General features: G+C 34.1%; 1 protein-coding gene across 1 annotated transcript in view; it reads left to right on the forward strand.

Annotated features, from left to right (window-relative positions):
• The window catches only part of LOC114342981 (glycine N-methyltransferase), a 30547-nt gene extending 18353 nt beyond the window's left edge, over positions 1 to 12194 (forward strand). The window contains exons 5-6 of the mRNA XM_028293792.2: positions 7163 to 7296; positions 11908 to 12194. Coding sequence (XP_028149593.2) covers positions 7163 to 7296; positions 11908 to 12082 — 309 coding nt within the window. The 3' untranslated portion in view covers positions 12083 to 12194. The remainder of the gene's footprint in view (positions 1 to 7162; positions 7297 to 11907) is intronic.
• The last annotated feature ends 10138 nt before the right edge of the window (positions 12195 to 22332 follow it).

A 22332-nucleotide genomic window follows, 5' to 3' on the forward strand; every position in this document is an offset into this window, starting at 1 on the left:
CCACCATTAGAAAAACCAGCTGCACGTAACGAGACATGCTCTATTTGTGGGAAAGAGGGAAAGGATTATGATATACATGTGTATTATGTGCCTCGGGGAATCACGCAGAATGTACAGCTGTAAATACCCCAGAAAATTATAAATGCAACTTTTGATTACGTTAAAAATATGACATTTAAGTATACCATACAATTCTTATTTCTTCATAATACTTTTATACTTTTGAAAGAAGTGTTTTTATTACATTAATTTTAAATTAATGTTTTTTTTCTAACATTAATTTAGTGCGCACCACTTCCCAATCTGTGCGCATGATTACCCTAATGGGTGGGGAATCGTGCGCAAAGGCACTTCTTTTCTTTTTTTAATATCATGCTTTTGTACTTTGTATTTCTCTAAAACTTATTTTACATATGCAAAGTAGAATAGTTAGGGCTTACTCTAACGTACTGGATGTTATGATAGATTAAAAGAATTTACAACAGAATCGATTTCTGCTTAAGTGCGCACCATTCCCCCACTTTCCCTTATTATGAACGTAATGGTGTTGCACAGAATGGGAAGAGACAGAGAAATTTTGACCACCATTAAAAAGAGAAAAACCGCATATTCGGGCACATACTTAGAACTGATAAGTACGAGTTATTATAGGCAGGGCCGCATTTAGGTCACTTTACGCCCTAGGCAATTCTCTAGTAGCCGCCCTTCAAACATGTACCATTTTTTTGTACAGTATTTTCGCAGCCCTCTCATAATTTGCCGTCCTAGGCAACTGCCTATATTGCCTAACAGATAAAGCGGCCCTGCTTATAGCTGATTATGAAGGGTAGAATTGAAGGAAAGAGGGATCCTGGTGGACGACAAATATCCTGTTTGAAAAAACATTAGAGACTGGACCAGATCCGTAACTACGATGTTGGGGGCCCCTGGGCAAATGTGATCTGGGGGCTCCTACCAAGAGGTCTGGGGAATTTACCCTCAGCGTCAGGGGGGCCGGAAAAATGTTTAATATTTAACCCTTTGAAAGCGCATTTTCCCTCCTGTGTGAACATCACACTTTCTTCTTTCTTTTTTTTTTCAGCATGTCATGCAATAACTAGGTATAAAATTAGCAACGCTAATCATTACATCTTCATCTGTATCTGACATTGCTGACGGATTATTATCAACGAATGCGTTCGTTCGCTACAATCTACCTAAAGGGTCTTACTTTGTACCGAACGAATAACCAAGCGAACACCTACGAATTCGTTCCTTCGTTCGTGTTCACTTTGATTTAAATACACTTAAAGGTGCCTTAAACTACTGTAGTGTGAGCCGAACACACTCAGTGAAGCTGGTCAGTGTTTGTACTGGTGGGACTGATCCTAATGTGTTCTACCTTATCTATACCTTTCTTTTCAATATGTTGTCAATATGTTCTTTTCACGTACCAAGATGTGGTCTGAGGTAAATTGGTTAAGACAAATTAGCTGAGACCTGGGGCCCCTATTCCGGTTGCATTTTAGTTTTTATTTCTCCAAAATAACTAATTTCCTCAGTCACAATTTATAGGTTTACGAAAGGTCTCGGGGGTCCCGGCTTAGCCCGGGTCCCCTCTTCCAATGGAATTTTATATTTTATTACGCCAAAATAACTAATTTTCTAGGTAATAATTAAAAATTTTATGTTAAGGTCTCGGGGGCCCCAGCTTAGCTCGGGCCTCAGGGGTCCCAGCTTAGCTCGGGCCTCAGGGGCCCTGTTTTGTTCCCATTGCATTTTAGTCGAAAAGCCTAATTTCCCCAGTGAAAAATTAAAACTTTTTAAAAGGTCTTTTTAAAATTGTGTCATTTGAAATTATTTAGTTAGGATCGGCTGTTAAATGCATATTTTTATTTTCCTCGTTAAAGTCTATGCACGGCCAACCAAACGGGGGCCCCCTTGGTCGGGGGCCCCGGGGCACTGCCCCGGTTGCCCCAATGGTAGTTACGGCCCTGGACTGGACCGGGTTTGCACTGGTCACTGGTTATAGCCAACATTAATTACCCTAATAACACAAAGAATTCCAGGAATGTTCCTAGAAGGTACACACAGGACATTGAAAATATTCCTGGAATGTCCCCAAAAGCACACGAACGTCCCTGGAAAGTCCCAGCAAAGTGCTGTGTCAGCATTTTAAACATTCCTTGAATGTCTTGTTGGAACATTCCATGAATGTCTACGAATGTTCTTTGAACATTCACAGTATATTGTTTAGACTGAATGTCTTGTTGAAACATTCCATGAATGTTCTTAGGACATTCAAAGTATATTTTTTAGACATTCTCTGAAATATATCGTCAATGATGTGACAATACCTCATATATGTTTTTTCATGAGTTTTGCAGGAGAAGAAAAACGTTTTTTAAGGTCACCTCCTGTTTTCATACGTAAGTTTTGACTTGTTTTGTAGTAAATAGATAGTTGAATTTACTACAAAACAAATCAAAAAATATATGAAAACACGAGGTGGCCCAAACAAGTTTTTCATCTCCTACAAAATTCATGAAAAAGCAGATAGGAGGTATTGTCACATCACCGACGATATACCAGAAGTACAGTAGGAAAAATGAAAGAATACCCATGAACGAACATATAAAACACGCTGTATTTTCCTGTCACCGTGTCACAAAAAAAAACTGGTCAGCACAAGTACATGTAATAATTATTGTTACTTGCACTGGACAATTTTCTTTGTGACACGGTGACAGGAAAATACAGCGTGTTTTATATGTTCATTCATGGATATTCTTTCATTTTTCCGACTGTATATATAGCCATACCAAATAATACATCCTTGATAAATATAAACATTTTTATTGCACAAAATCTTGTCATATATTTTTTTCCATAATCATCACTACGATGACGATTCATTGTATTGAATTGTTCATTAGAATTACAATCTGGTCATAACTCTGACCAATGAGCAATTTTAATTTAACCTAAATTACTACTGTTCCTTAAAATGAAGAGCTTACCTATAGCGTCTCTTATCTAATCTAACAGGCACACAAGCACTATGCTCTGCGTTTCTAACCGCACTATTCTAACATACACATGCACACAAGCATTATGCTCTGCTTTTCACTATCACTCAAACTAGTTCAAAAGGCTTTGTCCTCTTCAATCTTCTAGTTTGCCCAGTAGTATCCAGAAGCTGGATTTCCTCAATATTCTTGTAGGTACTTACGAAGTTGTTGCTTGTGACTTCCAACTTTACTCCAACTTTAAAAACAAATCCAGCTGTAAAATATTTATGTGCCTGAAGGCTTTTGTATGCTTTCATCTATAATATCTATAATAGTAATTTGGTGGAATGCACTTTATGGTAAAATCCAATTCTGACTGAATTGTATATGGATCTAAATCCCCAATTATTTTCAGCTTCAACAAATATCTAAAACAATAAAAGAAATAATGTTATTGCTTGCAAAATTCATCAATATTGATAAATATCAGAGAAAAATGAACATTGATAAAAATTGTTTGCCCTACCTTTCTCCAAACATCTGGTGTCTCCAATAATAATTTCCTTAAATAATCACTTTGCAGTGTGGTAAAGTTTATAAAGTTCACAAAATACAGCAAACGAAATCCAAATGAATCCAAAATATGACGATAAACAGTAAAATGATGAAATGAAATGATATTACAAACATAACCTCTGTAACCTGTATGCCATGCCAACCAGAACCAGAAGTCACGTGGTTTGGATTGCCTAAATACATATACACGCGCAGCAAATTTGAAAATGAATGCAAATTGAATAGTAAATGGCCTCTCTTAAAATATAGGACATTGGTAGTATGTTCATAGAATGTCTTGTGGTAACATTCCACGAATAACTTAATCAGATATTCACCGAATGTTCCTTGAATATCCAGTACATTCAAACATTAATAGAACTTTGATAGTACATTCCTGGAATGTTTTGTGTTGTTAGGGTAGTGGAGTCGATACTAGAAGAAGAAGAACAAACAAAAGAAAATATGTAATACGACTTTTCTACGAAGGATTTTAACTAGATTATTGTGAAATTCAAAAATTATTTGAGCTGTAGGATGAAAGTGTTAAAGACCTTAGATATATGAGATAAAACATCTATGAAGAAGGAACAATGGAGCTAGAAGGGAATTCTTATAGCTAGTTTGTGATAATATAGAGAAAAGTATGTCAAAATAAATTTTTAAAGCAAAACAAAAATCATGGAATATTGCACAGAACGTACAAACTCATGGGCATATTAGAACATAAGTATGTTTTTCAAATACATTATGTACTTAAGTATTAGCTAAAATAAAACTAAAGACCAAACTAAAACACATGAAATATGCATAGCAACCGACAAATTATTTTTAGAACTAAAGTTTTTATTATTTATTAGATTATAACTATCTGATTGTTATAATGACACGTTTTTACGTTAGGGTTATCTTTGACTTTCAAATCACCTAGTATTGCGAATTTTAATCTATTTATATAAATATTTTATAATATAATATAGATAATATTTTAACAAAGCTTGCCAAATTTCTGCAAAGTAAAAATAAGCATGATAATGCATTAAAATAATTTTATACATACCAGAGATAAGTCTTTGGTAAATATTTATGTATTTTAAATACAATAATTATGTTGGAACGTTTTTGATAATACTTACATATTATGATAATCTACGTGCAGTGTTTATTTTAAATTATTTTTATTTTATTTATTTTAAATTTAATATCTACTAAATGACACGTATTTCCTCTTCTTTAGTTTTGATTTTTTATTTTGTAGATAACTGGTATGTACAACCATTCGCCATAAGGAAATTTATCCAAACTTTTATCATTAAAATATACGAAATATTCTTAAATATTTAATAATAACCATAGTATTCATAAACAATATTTATCATGCCGTTTTTCATAAGAAATTTAATTAAAAAAAATATATAATAAATTTGAAAATGATGACATTAACCAAGAATTTCAAAATTATCAGTTGTAATTACACGAGAGCTCTAAAATTATCGATTTGTGACCCGAGTGACAATTTGACAGTTTTAATTTCACTACACGAAGGGGAATGAAATTATGTCAAAGTGTCACCAGGGCAAAAAAATCGATAATTTTTAAGAGCTCGAGAGTAATTCGGTAAGACTATGTTATGAATATAACTGTGTTTTTAAACCATTTTAAGTACATAATATTTTATTGATATCTTCGCCTGAATATTTGCTAAACGTGTTCATGGTGTTCTCTTTGACAAGTTGTAAAACATTAATTGTCATTAAAATCACTCAATATTCTTTTTTGCATAGCAACGAAGAGGATCTGACGTAAAACTTGACGAGGGGAAATAATCGAAAAAAATTACCGCTGTAATTTTTATTCTTGTAGCTTTCTCTTGGTCAAAATCTCTACGAATGAAATAATCTGAAATTATTTGTAATTTTGAGTGTCGACAGAAAAATGAGCAAGATTATGCTTGTGGGACTTCAGAGAAAAAATGAACACTTTCAAAAGGTTTATTACCTGTTAGGCCAGGGTAATAAGACAAAAATACACCCTGTTCGTGACACTTCAGCAGACAGGGTACTGAAGCGTTTTTTCGACAAGTAATACCTATAGGAACAAATTGTAACTATTTCCTGCGTAGGATCTGGCGGCAATTTTTATTTATAAACAATTACCTGTCAAAAAATGGCATTTTTCCCTTTTTTTTTTCAAATCAATGGAAACTTATGATTTTTTAGTACAAATATCTTTGAGTATGGAAAAAGCTTTAAAATGACATATTACAAAGTTTGATGTACTCATATATTGTTAATATAATTGCGAAAAAAAGTCGGAATTGCAAAAAAATTATTTTCGCAATAACTGTTGTAAAAATTAGTGTACATGTTTGAAATTTTTGTCAAATAAGTGATTTTTGGTGCTTAATCTGTGATACAAATTTCAAAGCGATTCATTCAATTGTTTAAATTTTATTCGAATTTCTTATCTCAGAGAGCATTTTTTTTGCAATAACATAAGTCAGAAAAAAATGACGTTAGAACCATTCCACAGGTGTCAAATGGAAGAGCATGAGCTATATTTTCAACTTGGTTTAAAAAAGCCGAATAAAAAATGCATTTATTAGTAATATATAATTATGCAAAAGTATCGTAAATCGTTCCTTATAAACTTTTTGCATAACTTTTTCCAAAAAAATTAACTTTTTTTACCCTGTTTCAAGTGCACAACTAGCAAGTAATGTTATTTATATAATAATTGATAAAAAATTGTAATAAATATATATACTTTCTTATATAACAAAATAAAAAGTTTATAAGGAAAGATTTACGATAATTTTGCATAATTGTTTATTACTAATAAATTCTAACTTCATTTTTTTCTGACTTATGTTATTGCAAAAAAAAATGCTCTCTGGGATAAAAAATTTGAATAAAATTTAAACAATTGGATGAATCGCGTTGAAATTTTTATCACATATTAAGCACCAAAGTACCCTTATACGACAAAAATTTCACAGTTGGTACACTAATTTTTACAATAGATATTGCGAAACTAATTTTTTTTTGCAATTCCGACCTTTTTTCTCAATTATATTAACAATAAATGAGTATATCAAACTTTGTAATACGTCATTTTAAAGCTTTTTCCATAATCTCAAAAATATTTGTACTAAAAAAACCATAAGTTTCCCTGTTTTCCATTGATTTGAGAAAAAAGAAAAAATGCCATTTTTTGACACTTAATTGTTTATAAATAAAAATGGCCGCCAGATCCTACGCAGGAAATAGTTACAATTTGCTCTTATAGGTATTACCTGTCAAAAAAACGCTTCAGTGCCCTGGCTGCTCGAGTGTCATGGGAAAAACCTTATTACCCTGGACTATGTTGACATGATTCATTTAGTTCATTTAGGTGCTATGTTCATTTAAGTGGATAGTTAAATGTTATTCTTAAGAATTTGAGTTTGTTAATTGTTATAAGAATATGTCCGTTTAGGTTTAAGTTGTGTTTTATTTTCTTTTTATCAAATATTATTTCCTTAGTTTTTTCGGTTGAAAATCTCAATGTCATACTTTATTTAAACTGTTTTTATATGATCGCAAACAGCTTTAATCTTTTTATTTTTTTGTTTTCAGAGTTATCACACCACAGATATTAAAACATCAGTATTGTATATTGCTGGGAAGGCAGCTTTAGTAACCCTAGATTATTTAATTGACATATCAGCAGAGAATGGCAAGCGAGATACTGTGATAGAAGACTCAGTAAGGTAAATAATGATTTAAATACTTAAAGTCACATAATACACTTTACCACAAGTGTACTCTACTTTCTATTCGAATTAATTCTATTTTTACTTTATCGTACTACATACGTAGTATGAGTATAATATTACTTTAGTATCATTACTTTAGTAAGTTATAGGATCGTGCAAAAAAATTTTTTTCAGATTTCACTTTTTTTCGACGTTTTGAGTCCCCCTGAGTCTAAAAAGCAAATAAAAAAAACATGTCGGAAGTATGTACGTACGTACGTATGTCGCCACCGCCCAGCAAAAACTACTGAACCGACTTTGATAAAATTCGGTATGAGTAAGTTTAAGAGAATTTTGTCGAGAAACTAAGCTTTTAAAAAAAACCTCTCAAAGGGGGCCGAAATAGGGGGGTTATTTAGGGCCCATTTTTGCAAATTTTGACCGAAATGAATGAAATTCAACTCAAAGTAAGCTCATCGATAGGTAAATAAAAATACGGAATTTGACATTTCCAAATTCAAAATGGCGGCCAACATGGCCGACCGCCCACCCGACACATTTCCCTATCTATCTATAAACTTGTTTAAGATAAGTTTAATTTGAAAAAGTCGTTATATAGCCTAAAGATAGGGCTATAAGAAGGATGTTATCGTTTTTCAGAAAAAGTTACGGGTTGCCTATATTTAAGGGGTCAAATTTTGACATAAATTTGAACTAGATTTTCTTAAAAATGGCTCCAAGGAATTCTTTTATTTTTTGATATATTTTTGATATCCTATCAGTAAATTTAATGACATTAGTCATATATCTTAACTCCCCATAGGAGGGGAGTTATGAATTTTTTATAAAAAAATATTCAAGTGCCAGTAACTTCCTTCTTAATAGAAATTAAAATTTGAAATTTTGCAAACATATATGGTACTTTATTATCTATTATAACAATAAATTTTACCAAAAATATGGCTTAATAAAATATATGGCTGGATAAAAAATCTTAATTTTTTAGATACGCCCTGTATATTTTAACATATTTTGAAAGAATGCAAAATTACCTTTCCAACGACATAAAATTCATTGCTGTAGCTCAAAAACTCGAAAAGTTACGGTAAATAGAAATTTTGCTATAATCTTATGTGTGTCCTCTCTCTCACGCGTTCATAGCAGAGCATTATTGTAAGGCAGTCAATGAGGGTATTTGGCTCCAAGTTCCATCCTACTACATTGATGTACTTGATATTTTCACAATAAGTAGGGAATAGCTCAAGAAACAAAATCTACCCTATATACTATGGCGCTTTTATCTTGGGGCGGTTCCCACTTCTTCAGGGGGGTGGAAAATTTGTTGGTCAAAATAAGCACGGAAGTGACTAAAGAACCTATTTCTAAGCAAAAACTGGTCTATACTTTTTTTTGATAACTCAATACTTTTTGAGTTATGCGTAGTTGAAAATTTGCCATTTTCATTGAAAAATGACACCTTTTCGGACGGATTTTTTGTGAATACCTTAAAAACTATGCATCGAACTAAAAACACTATATAAAACATTTTTTAGATTATAAATAATAAAGAGATTCGTTCCTTCGTAAATGTTCTATTTATAAAAAGACTAAGTTTTCACTCTATAGGCATATAGCATATCCCACCAGAATGAAAACAATGGGAACCTTCTCTGGTTACACCTCCGAGGCTTCAACAATTTGCAAGCCATACGGATGCTGAGACTAAGGAAGATGAGGGAATTCTACAATTTACAATTCACGTCCCATCTGCTCAGCGCGGTAAAGTTCCAACGAGACTGGTTCCCTTCATACTCCACACAGAGTAAATGTAAATCAAAAATGAAATTGAAAATGGTTATTCATTTTTGTTCTATTTATAATACAAAAAGAGATATGGTAGGTGAAAATAGTTTGTTTTTTGGGTCATGCTCAAATCGGTGTATTCAACTTGAAATAACAGAGGAACGGTAGGTTTTAGGTGTCCAATGCTACCAACACCTTTTGTAGTGTTTGAAAAGGCCTTTAAAACGAGCACCGTTAAATGTAGGTTACTTACAAACTAAGCGAGATATGGTGCAAAAAAATATATGACTAATGTACTTTAAGGAAAAATGAAAAGTATATACATTTAACTCCCCATCTACCATAATTTAAATGCATTGTTTTCCTTCTACAATACCTTTTAATATATATAGTGTTATTTCTACTTTCAAAAAGTTGAACGGGTTTAAAATGAATCCAATGCTACCAACACCTTTTGTAGTGTTTGAAAAGGCCTTTAAAACGAGCACCGTTAAATGTAGGTTACTTACAAACTAAGCGAGATATGGTGCAAAAAAATATATGACTAATGTACTTTAAGGAAAAATGAAAATGAACATTTAACTCCCCATCCACCATAATTTAAATGCATTGTTTTCCTTCTACAATACCTTTTAATATATATAGTGTTATTTCTACTTTCAAAAAGTTGAACGGGTTTAAAATGAATGGTTTTTGTAAAAAATGTGATCAAATTATAGAATGAATTTTTAAATTTTCTTAAGAATCTTCATTTTTCTCCATGTAATTCGAAAATAAAAATATTTCACCCCTGAGAAGTGGTGGGAACTTCCCCCATGATAAAAGCGCCCTAGTATATAGGATAGACTTTGAATTAGGAGATTGGGCTACTCCCAAAATTTCATTAAATTCCATGCAGTAGGATAGAATTTGGAGATAATATCTTGTTCTTAATCTCGCGCATTGACTGGCGTAATCGAAATAGAATGAAATGCAAATATTTTAAACTATTAATTTCTCAGAAAAATGAACTAATTTGAAATGAAAGTATGACTATAATATTCTATTGATTTATGCAATAACCTACACATTTATAGTGTGTCCCCGAAATATGGCATCGAACATTTTCTCAAATGCAGGAATTAATGATGCGTAGAACCATAAAATACTATTAAGTACAGTAGGTGTTTCTAAAATATAAAATAACGAGTATATTTGTTATTTTTATAGAATTCCAGTAGCTAGTACCATAACGATAATAGATCGGTACGATAAAGTTCTCGGGCGGCCGTTCCGTCCAGCGTTTTTGTTTTAAATAATGTACTTACTGATAGCCAAAAAAAATGGACCTAGAAGGACAAATATTTTTTTACATATTTATTTATAGAAGTATACATTATAACCTTTTTAGTATGTGCAATAAACTAATATTAAATACACCGAAATAAACTTTCTTATATTTTTTGTTTTTGCGAGAATAAAAACAGAAAAACAGTACTTAAACACAAAATATTGAGGTAAAACTTTATCACATATACAGGGTGTCCCAAAAGTAGTGGAACGGTCGAATATTTCGCGAACTAAACCTCGGGTAGAAAAACTGAAAAATACGTGTTCAATCATTTTCAAAAATGTATCCAATGACACCAAACACTAACCCCCACTACACCCCCTGGAGGTGGGGTGGGGGTAACTTTAAAATCTCAAATGGAAACCCCCAGTTTTTCTTGCAGATTTTAATTATTTACATGAAAGTAAGCAACTTTTATTCAAGACATTTTTTCGAACTGTGGATAGATGGCGATATAATTGGGAAAAACGATTTATCCTGATACCATAGGTAAATTATAGAAACGGTCTAATATCTCACGAAATACACTCCCAAATGACAAACAGATTTTTAATCTTTTTCGAAAACCTATCGAATAACACCAAACATGACCCTCCAACCCACCCCCTGGATGTGGGGTGAAGGTAACTTTAAAATCTTAAATAGCAACCCCCACTTTTTATTGCAGATTCGGATTCGTCATAAAAAATTAAGCAACATTTATTCGAAACATTTTTTAAAATTTCTGATAGATGGCGCTAATAAATCGAATTTTTCCAATTAAGGCGCCATCTATTAACAATTCTAAAAAATGTTTCGAATAAATGTTGCTTAATTTTTCATGACGAATCCGAATCTGCAATGAAAAGTGGGCGTTGCTATTTAAGATTTTAAAGTTACCCCCACCCCACATCCAGGGGGTGGGTTGGAGGGTCATGTTTGGTGTTATTCGATAGGTTTTCAAAAAAGATTAAAAATCTGTTTTTTGGTTTCTCATTTGGAAGTGTATTTCGTGAGATATTAGACCGTTTCTATAATTTACCTATGGTATCAGGATAAATCGTTTTTCCCAATTATAGCGCCATCTATCCACAGTTCGAAAAAACGTCTTGAATAAAAGTTGCCTACTTTTACGTAACGAATCTAAATTTGCAAGAAAAACTGGGAGTTTCCGTTTAAGATTTTAAAGTTACCCCCCACCCCACCTCCAGGGGGTATAGTGGGGATTGGTGTTTGGAGTCATTGGATAGATTTTTGAAAATTATTGAACACGTATTTTTAAGTTTTTCGATCCGATGTTTAGTTCGCGAAATATTCGACCGTTCCACTACTTTTGGACACTCTATATATTTTTAGATAAGACTTACAAAGCAATACTTTTGATCCAAATAGCTGTATAGAAAGTATACAAAATAAATAACTGTACCTTACAAAGTGTTGTATTTTTTTGGTCATCAGCATATCTACGAGTAGCTTAAAACACATAAAATACTCACGTTTTTCTTTATTTTTAGCGAATTCCGTCTTTCCTATTATCCACACAGATTGAAAGTTTTCAACGAGATGTTAAGAAAATCCTTTGGCGAAAATTCTGAATACAAAATCTTTGGAGATTTTAAACGTTTGGAAGAGATCGACGTACCAAACTTTTATATCCACGTCATTGAAAAAAGTTCTACTATTTTTTAAGTCTTTTAGTATTTAAATATTATTTTTATTTAATTATTCTTATATAAGTTATTTTTTATAGTTAATATACAGTTTCTGTTGTTTTATCAGAGTAAATATATTTTTTATTGTTTACGTTTTTTTTTACTTAAATTAAAGAAGCGGGTCTTAAGAATAATTTTTATTACAAGCAAACTGCCAACACCAAAGTTGATGACGAGTTGACAGAGCCAGTCTCCATAGATAGAGGAGTGAGACAAGGATGCATTCTGTCCCCGCTTTTATTTAATATGTACTCTGAACAGAGCTTCCAGCAAGCACTGGGAGAACTACAGGAAGGTGTATTAGTCATCGAAGAGCGTCTAAACAACATTAGATATGCCGACTACGCAGCTTAGCTTAGATGGTTTACAAAGAATAATATCGCGCATATCAGATATAAGTAGAGAATATGGACTTGATTTCAATACGAAACAACCAAAGTACATACAAGGTAGTCAGTAAACGCGAAATATTAAACACACATTATTTGGTTAACCAACAACCAATTGGCAGGATGGACACCTAGACATACCTTGGTACTAACATAAACAGTGAATGCAGTGGCGTAGCTGAAGATTAGGGGGCCCCCCGCGACAATTTTTGTGGGTTCCCGTATTATAAACATAACGATAACTAATAACAATATAATTACTAAAATATGTGTAAATGATTTTTTTTAAAAGCTTTATCCATTTATGTTTAAATTCCGGTAAAATCCCCACTATTCTGCTACTCCTGCTGCTTCTGCTAAAAATTCGAATAACCATTAACTCTGCTTTTCAGATTGCAAAAGTTTTGATGTTAGATGAATACAGTTAAGTATTTTGGATTGAATAATAATGTGAACGGCCAATTCAAAACTATTCATATGCTCTAATAATGCACTAGCTTTTAATTTTTCATAGTTTTTTGATAGCAATGAAATTTTTGTTAACGATTTCACTACTTTGTCGAAAAGCTCGACGCAAAGCCATAACAGGATCATGTTTGGATAACAACCGGTTTTCACATAACCTTTTCGTGTTGGCAAACGAGATGAATCCAAAGTCATAATAGTACATTCCAACTTTTAATACTTGCACTAAAAAAACATACAATCTCTTAATTATATCGTAAAAAAACAACTCATGTACTCCAGCAACGGCATTCAACACTAGGTTCAGATTATAGGATGCACAATGAACATAGGAAACTGTTTTTTCAATGTCAGTTATGCGCCTTTGTACACCTGAATATACACCACTCATACTGCTTGCCCCCCTTTCCTCTGCAGTTGTGTACGGAAAGGTGCTTTAATTTTATAAATTTTAAAATTTCATTTACAGGACCCTCTGCACTTAACTTCTGATTTGGAAGGTAAATTATTTTTTTTTGCAGCCGTCCCGAAAATAAAACTTTCGGTATGATTTATTAAATCGAAAACACCATTTTACACAACTCGTACCGAAAGTAACCACTTTCGGGACTAATTTTTTCACTTTCGGGACGCTTTTTTTACTTTCGGGACGATTTTAGGTAGCTAGGTAACGGTTTTGACAATAACATCAACTTTGTATTTTATTATGACAACGCTTGTCATTTAAGATTCGTGTGTGTTTTCGCTCAATTTTTCGTTTTTCAATTCCAAGGAATGGAAATAGCAGTGAAAGTGAAGCCGAAATGGTTCCAGATGAGATTAGGGAAACTAAATATCAATGTAAATAATTGTTATAATTTTGTGTTATAACAATTGTTATAAGTAGATTTTTCTAATGTTAAATTCACGAGAGTAACTTTAAAGTGCTTAATAAAATTAAGCAACAATAAAAAATGTTTTTATCGATTAATTTAGCTAAAACAGGATCATATTTAGCTAGTAGAAAAACCACTGACAGAAATTATTAACTTTCTGGGATTCACTTTCATCTAAACTACCAACCTGTCCACGAAACTCTAAATTGCACCCGGAAAGAGTAAGAGTTACGTCAATTACCCGCTTCATTACTTCCTTCCAAATTCCCTATTTTGGTGTTTATTAGGAAAATATATTTTGGTCTCCAATTTAAATAAAGTAGAAGTATTAAGTTTGACGGCTTTAAGGGGCCCCTCCTAACGCCGGGGCCCCCCGCCTTGCGGGCCCTGCGGGCCTGTCAGCTACGCCACTGAGTGAATGAGACCAGTCGATTGATATATAACAAGTCTCTTTTCAGAAGTCACGATTTACCACTTGGTACCAAAATCTCTGTCATCAGATGCTATGATTTTCTATGTTATTATACGGAGTAGAGGCCTGGACACTTTCTGAAGACTATTTGAGAAAACTCGAGGCCTTCGAGATGTGATGTTCCAGGCGCATTCTAAGAATTTCGTGGGTGGATCGTTTGACTAATGTCTGACTGTGCGCAAATTAGAATATCCTGGCAATTCTTGAGGATAAGGTATTTGGAAAGAGAGGCGGGGAGAACAAGCATATCTTGGCTTCAAACCCTCAGAAAGTGATTCAATACATCTACAACCAGACTATTCCGAATAGCAGCAAGCAAAGCTAGGATGACTATGCTGATCGCCAACATTCGGAACGGATAGGCATCGTAAGAAAAAGAAATTATCATCATCATCATCGGTGACCGCTGACAGCCCACGGAGGGCCATGGTCGCCCGTTGGGGTTTCTAGGCTCTAAAGTTTTACATGGTGTGGAGGCCAGCCACACGCATAACTCACGCTCACACGCACACGCTCAAAAGTTCTAAACGATATTTATCTAAAATATTACTTTCTTGTTTCTTTTTTGGGGAGGTCTTTTCGGCGTTATGTGTGTTTTGCTTGTTTGACTATAGCTGCCCATGTTTTTCTTTCCTTTGCTTGTTTTTCCCATTCTCGTATTCCTAGGTCTTTCAAATCCTGATTAATACCATCAATCCATCTCTTTCTAGGCCTACCTCTCGGTCTCTTTACATTTGATTCTTTCCTAAGTACTTTTTTTGTATTTCTCTTATCATCCATCCTTTCTACGTGCCCTAACCAACTCAGTCGTTTACTTCGCATTTCTTTTATGATGGTCGGTCTGTTAAACATTCTATTTATTTCGTGGTTCATTCTTATACGCCATTCTCCATTCTCCTGTATAGGTCCATATATTTTCCTTAAGATTTTTCTTTACCATTTAAGAAGTTGTTCCTCTTGTTCACTAGTCAAGGTCCATGTTTCTGATGCATACATTACTACAGGTCTCATTATTGTTGTGTATATTTTTACTTTTGAATTAATAGATACTGATTTTGACATTATGATAATTTGTAGGCTGTAGAAGCATTTGTTCCCAAGTGAAATTCTTGCTGTTACCTCATCACTGTTTTTATTTCCTTCTGTTATTGTTGATCCTAAATATTTGAAACGGTCTACTCTTTCTAATATTTGCCCGCTCAGAGATATGTTGCCTTTCGTTTGTACTTTTTCCCGAGTTGTTACCATGTACTTTGTCTTTGGGACATTAACTTCTAGACCCATAGTCTGTGCCGCTTCTTTAAAATATGTATACATTTTTTTCTAGGTCTTTTAATGTCCAGCTGATTATGTCTATATCATCTGCGTAGGCAACGACCTCATTGAGCTTTGTAAATATTGTACCATCCCTATCTATAGGAGTTTTCCTGATTACTTGTTCCAACGCAAGGTTAAAAAGTGTTGTTGACAGTGCATCCCCTTGTGTTAGACCTTCATTAATGTCAAATTCATCGGACAGTTGATTTTGGATCCTTACTTTTGCTTTGGTGTTGGTTAGGCATAGTTTTACTAATCTGATTAGTTTTTTTTGGCACATTTAACTCTTGCATTGCGCTATATAATTCCTTTCTAATTATTGAGTCATACGCTTGTTTGAAATCTACAAATAGATGATGTAGTTCGGTATTCCGCTCGTAGAATTTTTCCAGCGTTTGCCTTACTGTAAATATTTGGTCTATAGTTGACCTGCCTTTCCTGAATCCTCCTTGATTGTCCCCTGTTGTTTGTTCCATTATATTATTTAGTCTTCCTTCCAATATTTTGTATCCAACGTTTAGCAGTGATATTCCCCGGTGATTATTGCAATCTAACTTATCTCTCTTTTTATGTAGATATAGGGCATATCACTGCAATTTTTCATTGTTCCGGCATTATTTTTGTGGTCCATATTTCTAGTATTAACTTTGATATTTCACTCTGTATTCTATGTCCTCCGTATTTTAACATTTCTACAGTTATTGTATCGCATCCTGGGGCCTTGTTATTTTTCATTTTTTTTATTACGTCTTTTATTTCTGCTTCTGTTGGTGCATATTGGTCTACTTCAGCCTGTCCTACTAATCTTAGCTCTTCTATTTCGTAATGATGATTTTGTCTATTCAACAGTTCTTTAAAATGTTCTCTCCAACAATTTAGCACTCCTTTTTCGTCTGCTATTAAGTCCCCATTTTTGTCTTTGCATAATTTTGTTCTCGGTTGGAAACCTTTATATATATATATATATATATATATATATATATATATATATATATATATATATATATATATATATATATATATATATATATATATATATATATCGGTTTTAAAACGTTCTCCTACGTCTTCCGATGCCTAGTCGCCATTCACTTCGGTCCATCCAAAGGTCTTCATCCAATTCTCTTTCTCTCATTTCTCGATTTATGCCTTCTCTCCAACTCAGGCGGGGTCTTCCTCTTTTTCGTCTACCATGAGGGGTCCACGTTAGGATTTGTTTCGGGAGTCGTTCTTCGGACATTCTTTGTACGTGTCCATACCATCTAAGCTGTTTGGTACTAATGTCATCTACTATTGTGTGTTTCACATTCATTATTTCCCTAATTCTGCTGTTGGTTACCCTTTCTAATCTTGATTTTCCTGCTGAGCGCCTCCAGAAATCCATTTCTGTTGCTTCAAGTTTTCTCTTGTATCTTTCTTTTATTTGCCATACTTCACTGCTGTAAGTGATTATACTCTTAACAATTGTATTGTATATTCTATGTTTGTTGTTGTTTGATATTGACTGGTCCCAGAGGATGCTATTGAGAAGGGTAATTGCTTTTCTTCCCTGGTTGTTTCTTTCTTCTATCGTCCGGTCTACGCTTCCTTCTTGTGTGATGGTCATACCAAGGTATTTATATGCGTCGCAATGTTTAATAATTTCGCCATTCCCCAGTGTAAGGTCCTGCTGTGTCCCACCGATACACATATATTCGGTCTTCTTTATGTTTATTTCCAAACCACCTTTTTTGTACTCCTCTATTAATTTCCTTGTCATATATTCTATATCATCGTAGTCTTGCGCTAGTACAAGTTGGTCGTCTGCAAATGACAAAGTGTATATTGTATTGTTGCTGATCGGTAATCCCATGTTTTTGCATTTGCGTTTCCAAAGTTTTAGAGTTTGTTCGAGGTAGATCTTAAATAATGTCGGTGAAAGGCAGCACCCTTGTTTTAGGCCTTTGCTAATTTGGAATCCTCTCGATAGCCTGCTTCCAACTTTCACCCTTGATGCAGTTTTGGTATACAATTGTTTCGTCGCTGTTATTAAATTTGCGCTTATATTGGTTTTCTCTAATGCTTCCCATAATTTGTTTTGTGGGATGCTATCATACGCTTTTCTTAAGTCCACATATAACAGATGCACCTCCTGGTTGACGGCCAGTTTCTTCTCAATAATCTGTGTAATACAAAACAGATGGTCAACCGTTGATCTCCCTGCCCTGAATCCTGCCTGTTCTTCAGCTTCTATATCTTTATATTCGTTTTCGATTTTATTTTTAATCAGTTTTCCGTATATTCGGCTGATCGAGTTCGTTACAGCGATGCCTCTGTAGTTGTCACATTGATCCCGTCTGCCTTTTTTATGTATGGTGGATATCCATGATGTCTTCCATTCTTCTGGGATTTCCGCTCCGTTGATGCATCTTTGAAAGAGTTTAGCCAGGTTTTCATATAATTTTGTTGTGCCATATTTTATTAGTTCAGCTGGTATGTTCCCTGGTCCTGGTGCTTTGTTATTTTTTAAAAACTTACATACTTCTTCTACTTCTTTTGTTGTTACCCGTAATGGTGAGGCTAAGATATTTACATTGCTGGTATCACTGTTATTTAAAAATTCCGCTCTGTCCTCATTTAGGAGTTTTTCAAAATATTCGTCCCATTGATCCGGTGTGATTGCTGATATTATATCTCTTTTCTTTTCCTGTCGTAGCGATTTTAATACTTTCCAACTTTCTGTACTTCTCCGTCCTCCTAAATGTGTGTTAATCATGTTACACTTTTGCTCCCAAGCCTCATTCTTCTTTTGGCATATCATTTTTCGCACTTTAGCTTGGACCCTCTTGTATTCTACCTTATCGGCGTCGGTCCTTGTGTTCAGAAATTTTTTATACTTCTCTCTTTTATTTTTAATCTCTTGTTCTATTTCTTCGTCCCACCAATACGGAGTTTTTCTGTGGTTTTTTATTTGGAGTCCGAGGGCCTCTGTTGCTGCTTCCTGAAGACATGTTTTTATATAATGATAATGCTCTTCACTGCTGGTAAATTGCATGGTTTCTAACTTTTTATCTAATCTACTCCTGTATAAATCCCTCACGCTTTCTTGTTCTAAGCTGTTTAGGTTGTATTTCTTTTCTGTTAATTTTTCTATTTCCGCTGCAGCTTCTTTTAAATCTCTTGCTCTATCTATTCCTATTGTGAGCTTTGTTTTTAATAGATGGTGGTCACTGCCGCAAGTGGCTCCTCTGGAAACCTTTTTTTCAAGATTTATTTCCTTATAGAATAGTTTTATTTCATGTTTTTGTTCATGTTCTTCTAGCCTTTCAATCTTTTCTTTATTGTGTTTCCTCTTTTTAAATCTTAGATGTTTTCTTAATTGTCGTCTTCTTGTAGTATATTCCTCTTTGGTTTCTTCCGTACTGTTGTTCAGCATTTTAAGCCTTGCTTGGTTTTTTTGTTCCATTAGTCTCTGGCAATCTTTGTCATACCATCTTTTTTGGCTAGGTTCTTTGCTTTCCCTCACTACTTCCTTTGCAGCTGTTATCACTGCTTCTTTTAAAACCCTCCATTTATCTTCGATATTTCTGACCTGATTTTCATTTACTTGATTACATTGTTCAATTATGTTCTCTATTTTTGTTTCATATCTTCCTGTCTTTTCCTCATTAGAGGCCAATATATCTGAAGCGTATTTGACCTTTTGTTCACCTTTCTCTGTTTCCTTGGCGGTAATTTTTTGTTTATATTTAATTAGTACAAGGTGGTGATCGGAGTTGCTGTTTGCCCCTCTATGACTTCTCACATCTGAAATGTCTGATGCATGTATTGCTTCTATTAAGACGTGGTCGATCTGGTTTCTTGTTTTCATATCGGGGGAAACCCATGTTTCTTTGTGGATATTTTTATGTAAAAATTTTGTACTGCTTATCACCATTTTTTTGTCTGTTGCAAAATCTATGATTCTTTGCCCGTTGTCGTTACTTATTTCGTGCAGGCTATGTATACCTCTTGTTCCCTGATATATTTCCTCTCTTCCTATTTTTGCGTTTAAATCTCCTAAAATTATTTTAGCGCTATAATTGTTTATATTTGACACTTCTTGGGCTAATCTGGCATAAAAATTTTCTCAGAACTTGTTCAGAAAAAGAAATTAACTTTTCTCAAATTTATAAAACATACATGTATACACAGCGACATCACCCCAGTTTTGATCTACAATCGGTCCACAGCCCCATCTTGATTACCTTAAGTACCAATATAATTTGGAAAACTCTTGCACCAAGGCTACGTTCCAGTAACACGAATTGGGTTCAATTCAAAGAAGAAATCAATAAAATAATATCTCTTGACATTCGACTCAAACAAAAACACGATATTGAAAAAACTGTAAAACATCGAACGGAACAAATACAACAGGCCGCTTGGAAAGCTACTCCTGTAAAGGAAAATACCACTGATGAAAGGTATAGTACATATACCCTTCCACATTAGAACATTAGTAGAAGAGAGAAGAAGAGCCCGTCGCAAATGGCAAAGAACAAGAAAGGCGATAGATAAAACAAGTCTAAACAGGCTCACACACAGACTTCATTCCGCTATCCAAACAGCCAAAAACGAGTCTTTGAGAGATATGTCATAAACCTTTCTCTTGACGACAACTCTCTTTGGAAAGTCACAAAGAAATTTAAAAAACCGGTAGTAATGAAATCACCAATTAAGAAAAATGATGGAACCTGGGCTCGATCAGACATAGAAAAATCCAACAGAACATCTATCAACCGTCTTCTCCACCCACAGGCCAACGATATTAACGACGAGAAAATCAGAGACTTCCTCAATGCACCCTGTCAGCTATCATTACCACTAAAATACTTCTCACCAAACGAAGTCCTTAACGAAATCAACCTACTTTACCCTCATAAAGCTCCAGGATTTGACCTTATAACTGTCGAAATCTTAAAAAATCTCCCAAGAAAAGGTGTCGTCTTAATAACTATTATTTTTAATAGCCTCCTGAGACTATGCTATTTTCCAGTGCAATGGAAGTATGCACAAATTATAAAGATACCTAAACCTGGTAAACCTCTAACTGAAGCCAGTTCATACAAACCAATAAGTCTCCTTCCGACTTTATCAAAAGTCTTCGAAAGGTTAATCCTTAACAGAATAGAAACAATAATACCTATAGAAAACCTGATCCCAGATCATCAGTTTGGTTTTCGCTCAAAACCCTCAACCACACAACAGTGCCATAGATTAGTCAACAAAATAAAAGAGAGCATAGAAGGGAAACAAATCTGTCTATTAGCGTTCCTCGATATACAGCAAGCATTTGATAGAGTGTGGCACGAGGGTCTTCTCTTCAAAATCAAAAATCTGCTAACTGACCAAATCTATCTCCTCCTTAAATCATACTTGTCCGACAGATACTTCCAAGTTAAATACGAAGGTACTATTTCATGCACTTGTCCGACAGATACTTCCAAGTTAAATACGAAGGTACTCCTTCCAACTATCACCAAATAAAATCCGGAGTACCTCAAGGCAGTGTACTTGGCCCATTCCTTTACCAAATCTTCACTGCTGATATTCCTATTAGCGAAAATACACTAATGGCAACATTTGCGGATGACCCTGGTATACTATAATATACAAGGTGTCCCAAAAGTAGTGGAACGGTCGAATATTTCGCGAACTAAACATCGGATCAAAATACTGAAAAATACGTGTTCAATCATTTTCAAAAATCTATGCAATGACACCAAACACCAACCTCCACTACACCCCCTGGAGGTGGGGTGGGGGGTAACTTTAAAATCTTCAATGGAAACCCCCAGTTTTTCTTGCCGATTTTAATTCGTTACGTAAAAGTAAGCAACTTTTATTCAAGAGATTTTTTTGAACTGTGGATAGATGGCGCTATAATTGGAAAAAACTATTTATCCCGATACCAAAGGTAAATTATAGAAACGGTCTAATATCTCACGAAATACACTTCCAAATGAGAAACTAAAAAACAGATTTTTAATCTTTTTCAAAAACCTTTCGAATAACACCAAACGTGAGCCTCCAACCTACCCCCTGGGGGTGGGGTGGGGGGTAACTTTAAAATCTTAAGTAGCAAAGATCTTTTATTTTAAGTAGCTCTTTTATTACAGATTCGGATCCGTCACGAAAAATTAAGCAACATTTATTCGAAACATTTTTTAGAATTGTTAATAGATGGCGCTTTAATTGAAATAATACGATTTATAAATGTTGCTTAATTTTTTTATAGCGAATCCGAATCTGCAATAAAAAGTGGGGGTTGTTATTTAAGATTTTAAAGTTACCCCCACCCCACCTCCAGGGGGTGGGTTGGAGGGTCATGTTTGGTGTTATTCGATAGGTTTTCAAAAAAAATTAAAAATCTGTTTTTTGGTTTCTTAGTTGTAAGTGTATTTCATGAGATATTAGACCGTTTCTATAATTTACCTATGGTATCAGGATAAATCGTTTTTCCCAATTATAGCGCCATCTATCCACAGTTTGAAAAAATGTCTTGAATAAAAGTTGCCTACTTTTACGTGACGAAGCCAAATTTGCAAGAAAAACTGGGTGTTTCCATTTGAGATTTTAAAGTTACCCCCACCACACCTCCAGGGGGTGTAGTGGGGATTGGTGTTTCATGTCATTGGATATATTTTTGAAAATGATTGAAAAGATGTTTAGTTCGCGAAATATTCGA

This window comes from Diabrotica virgifera, chromosome 3 (genome assembly GCF_917563875.1).
Source record: "Diabrotica virgifera virgifera chromosome 3, PGI_DIABVI_V3a".
Classification (NCBI taxonomy): domain Eukaryota; kingdom Metazoa; phylum Arthropoda; class Insecta; order Coleoptera; family Chrysomelidae; genus Diabrotica; species Diabrotica virgifera.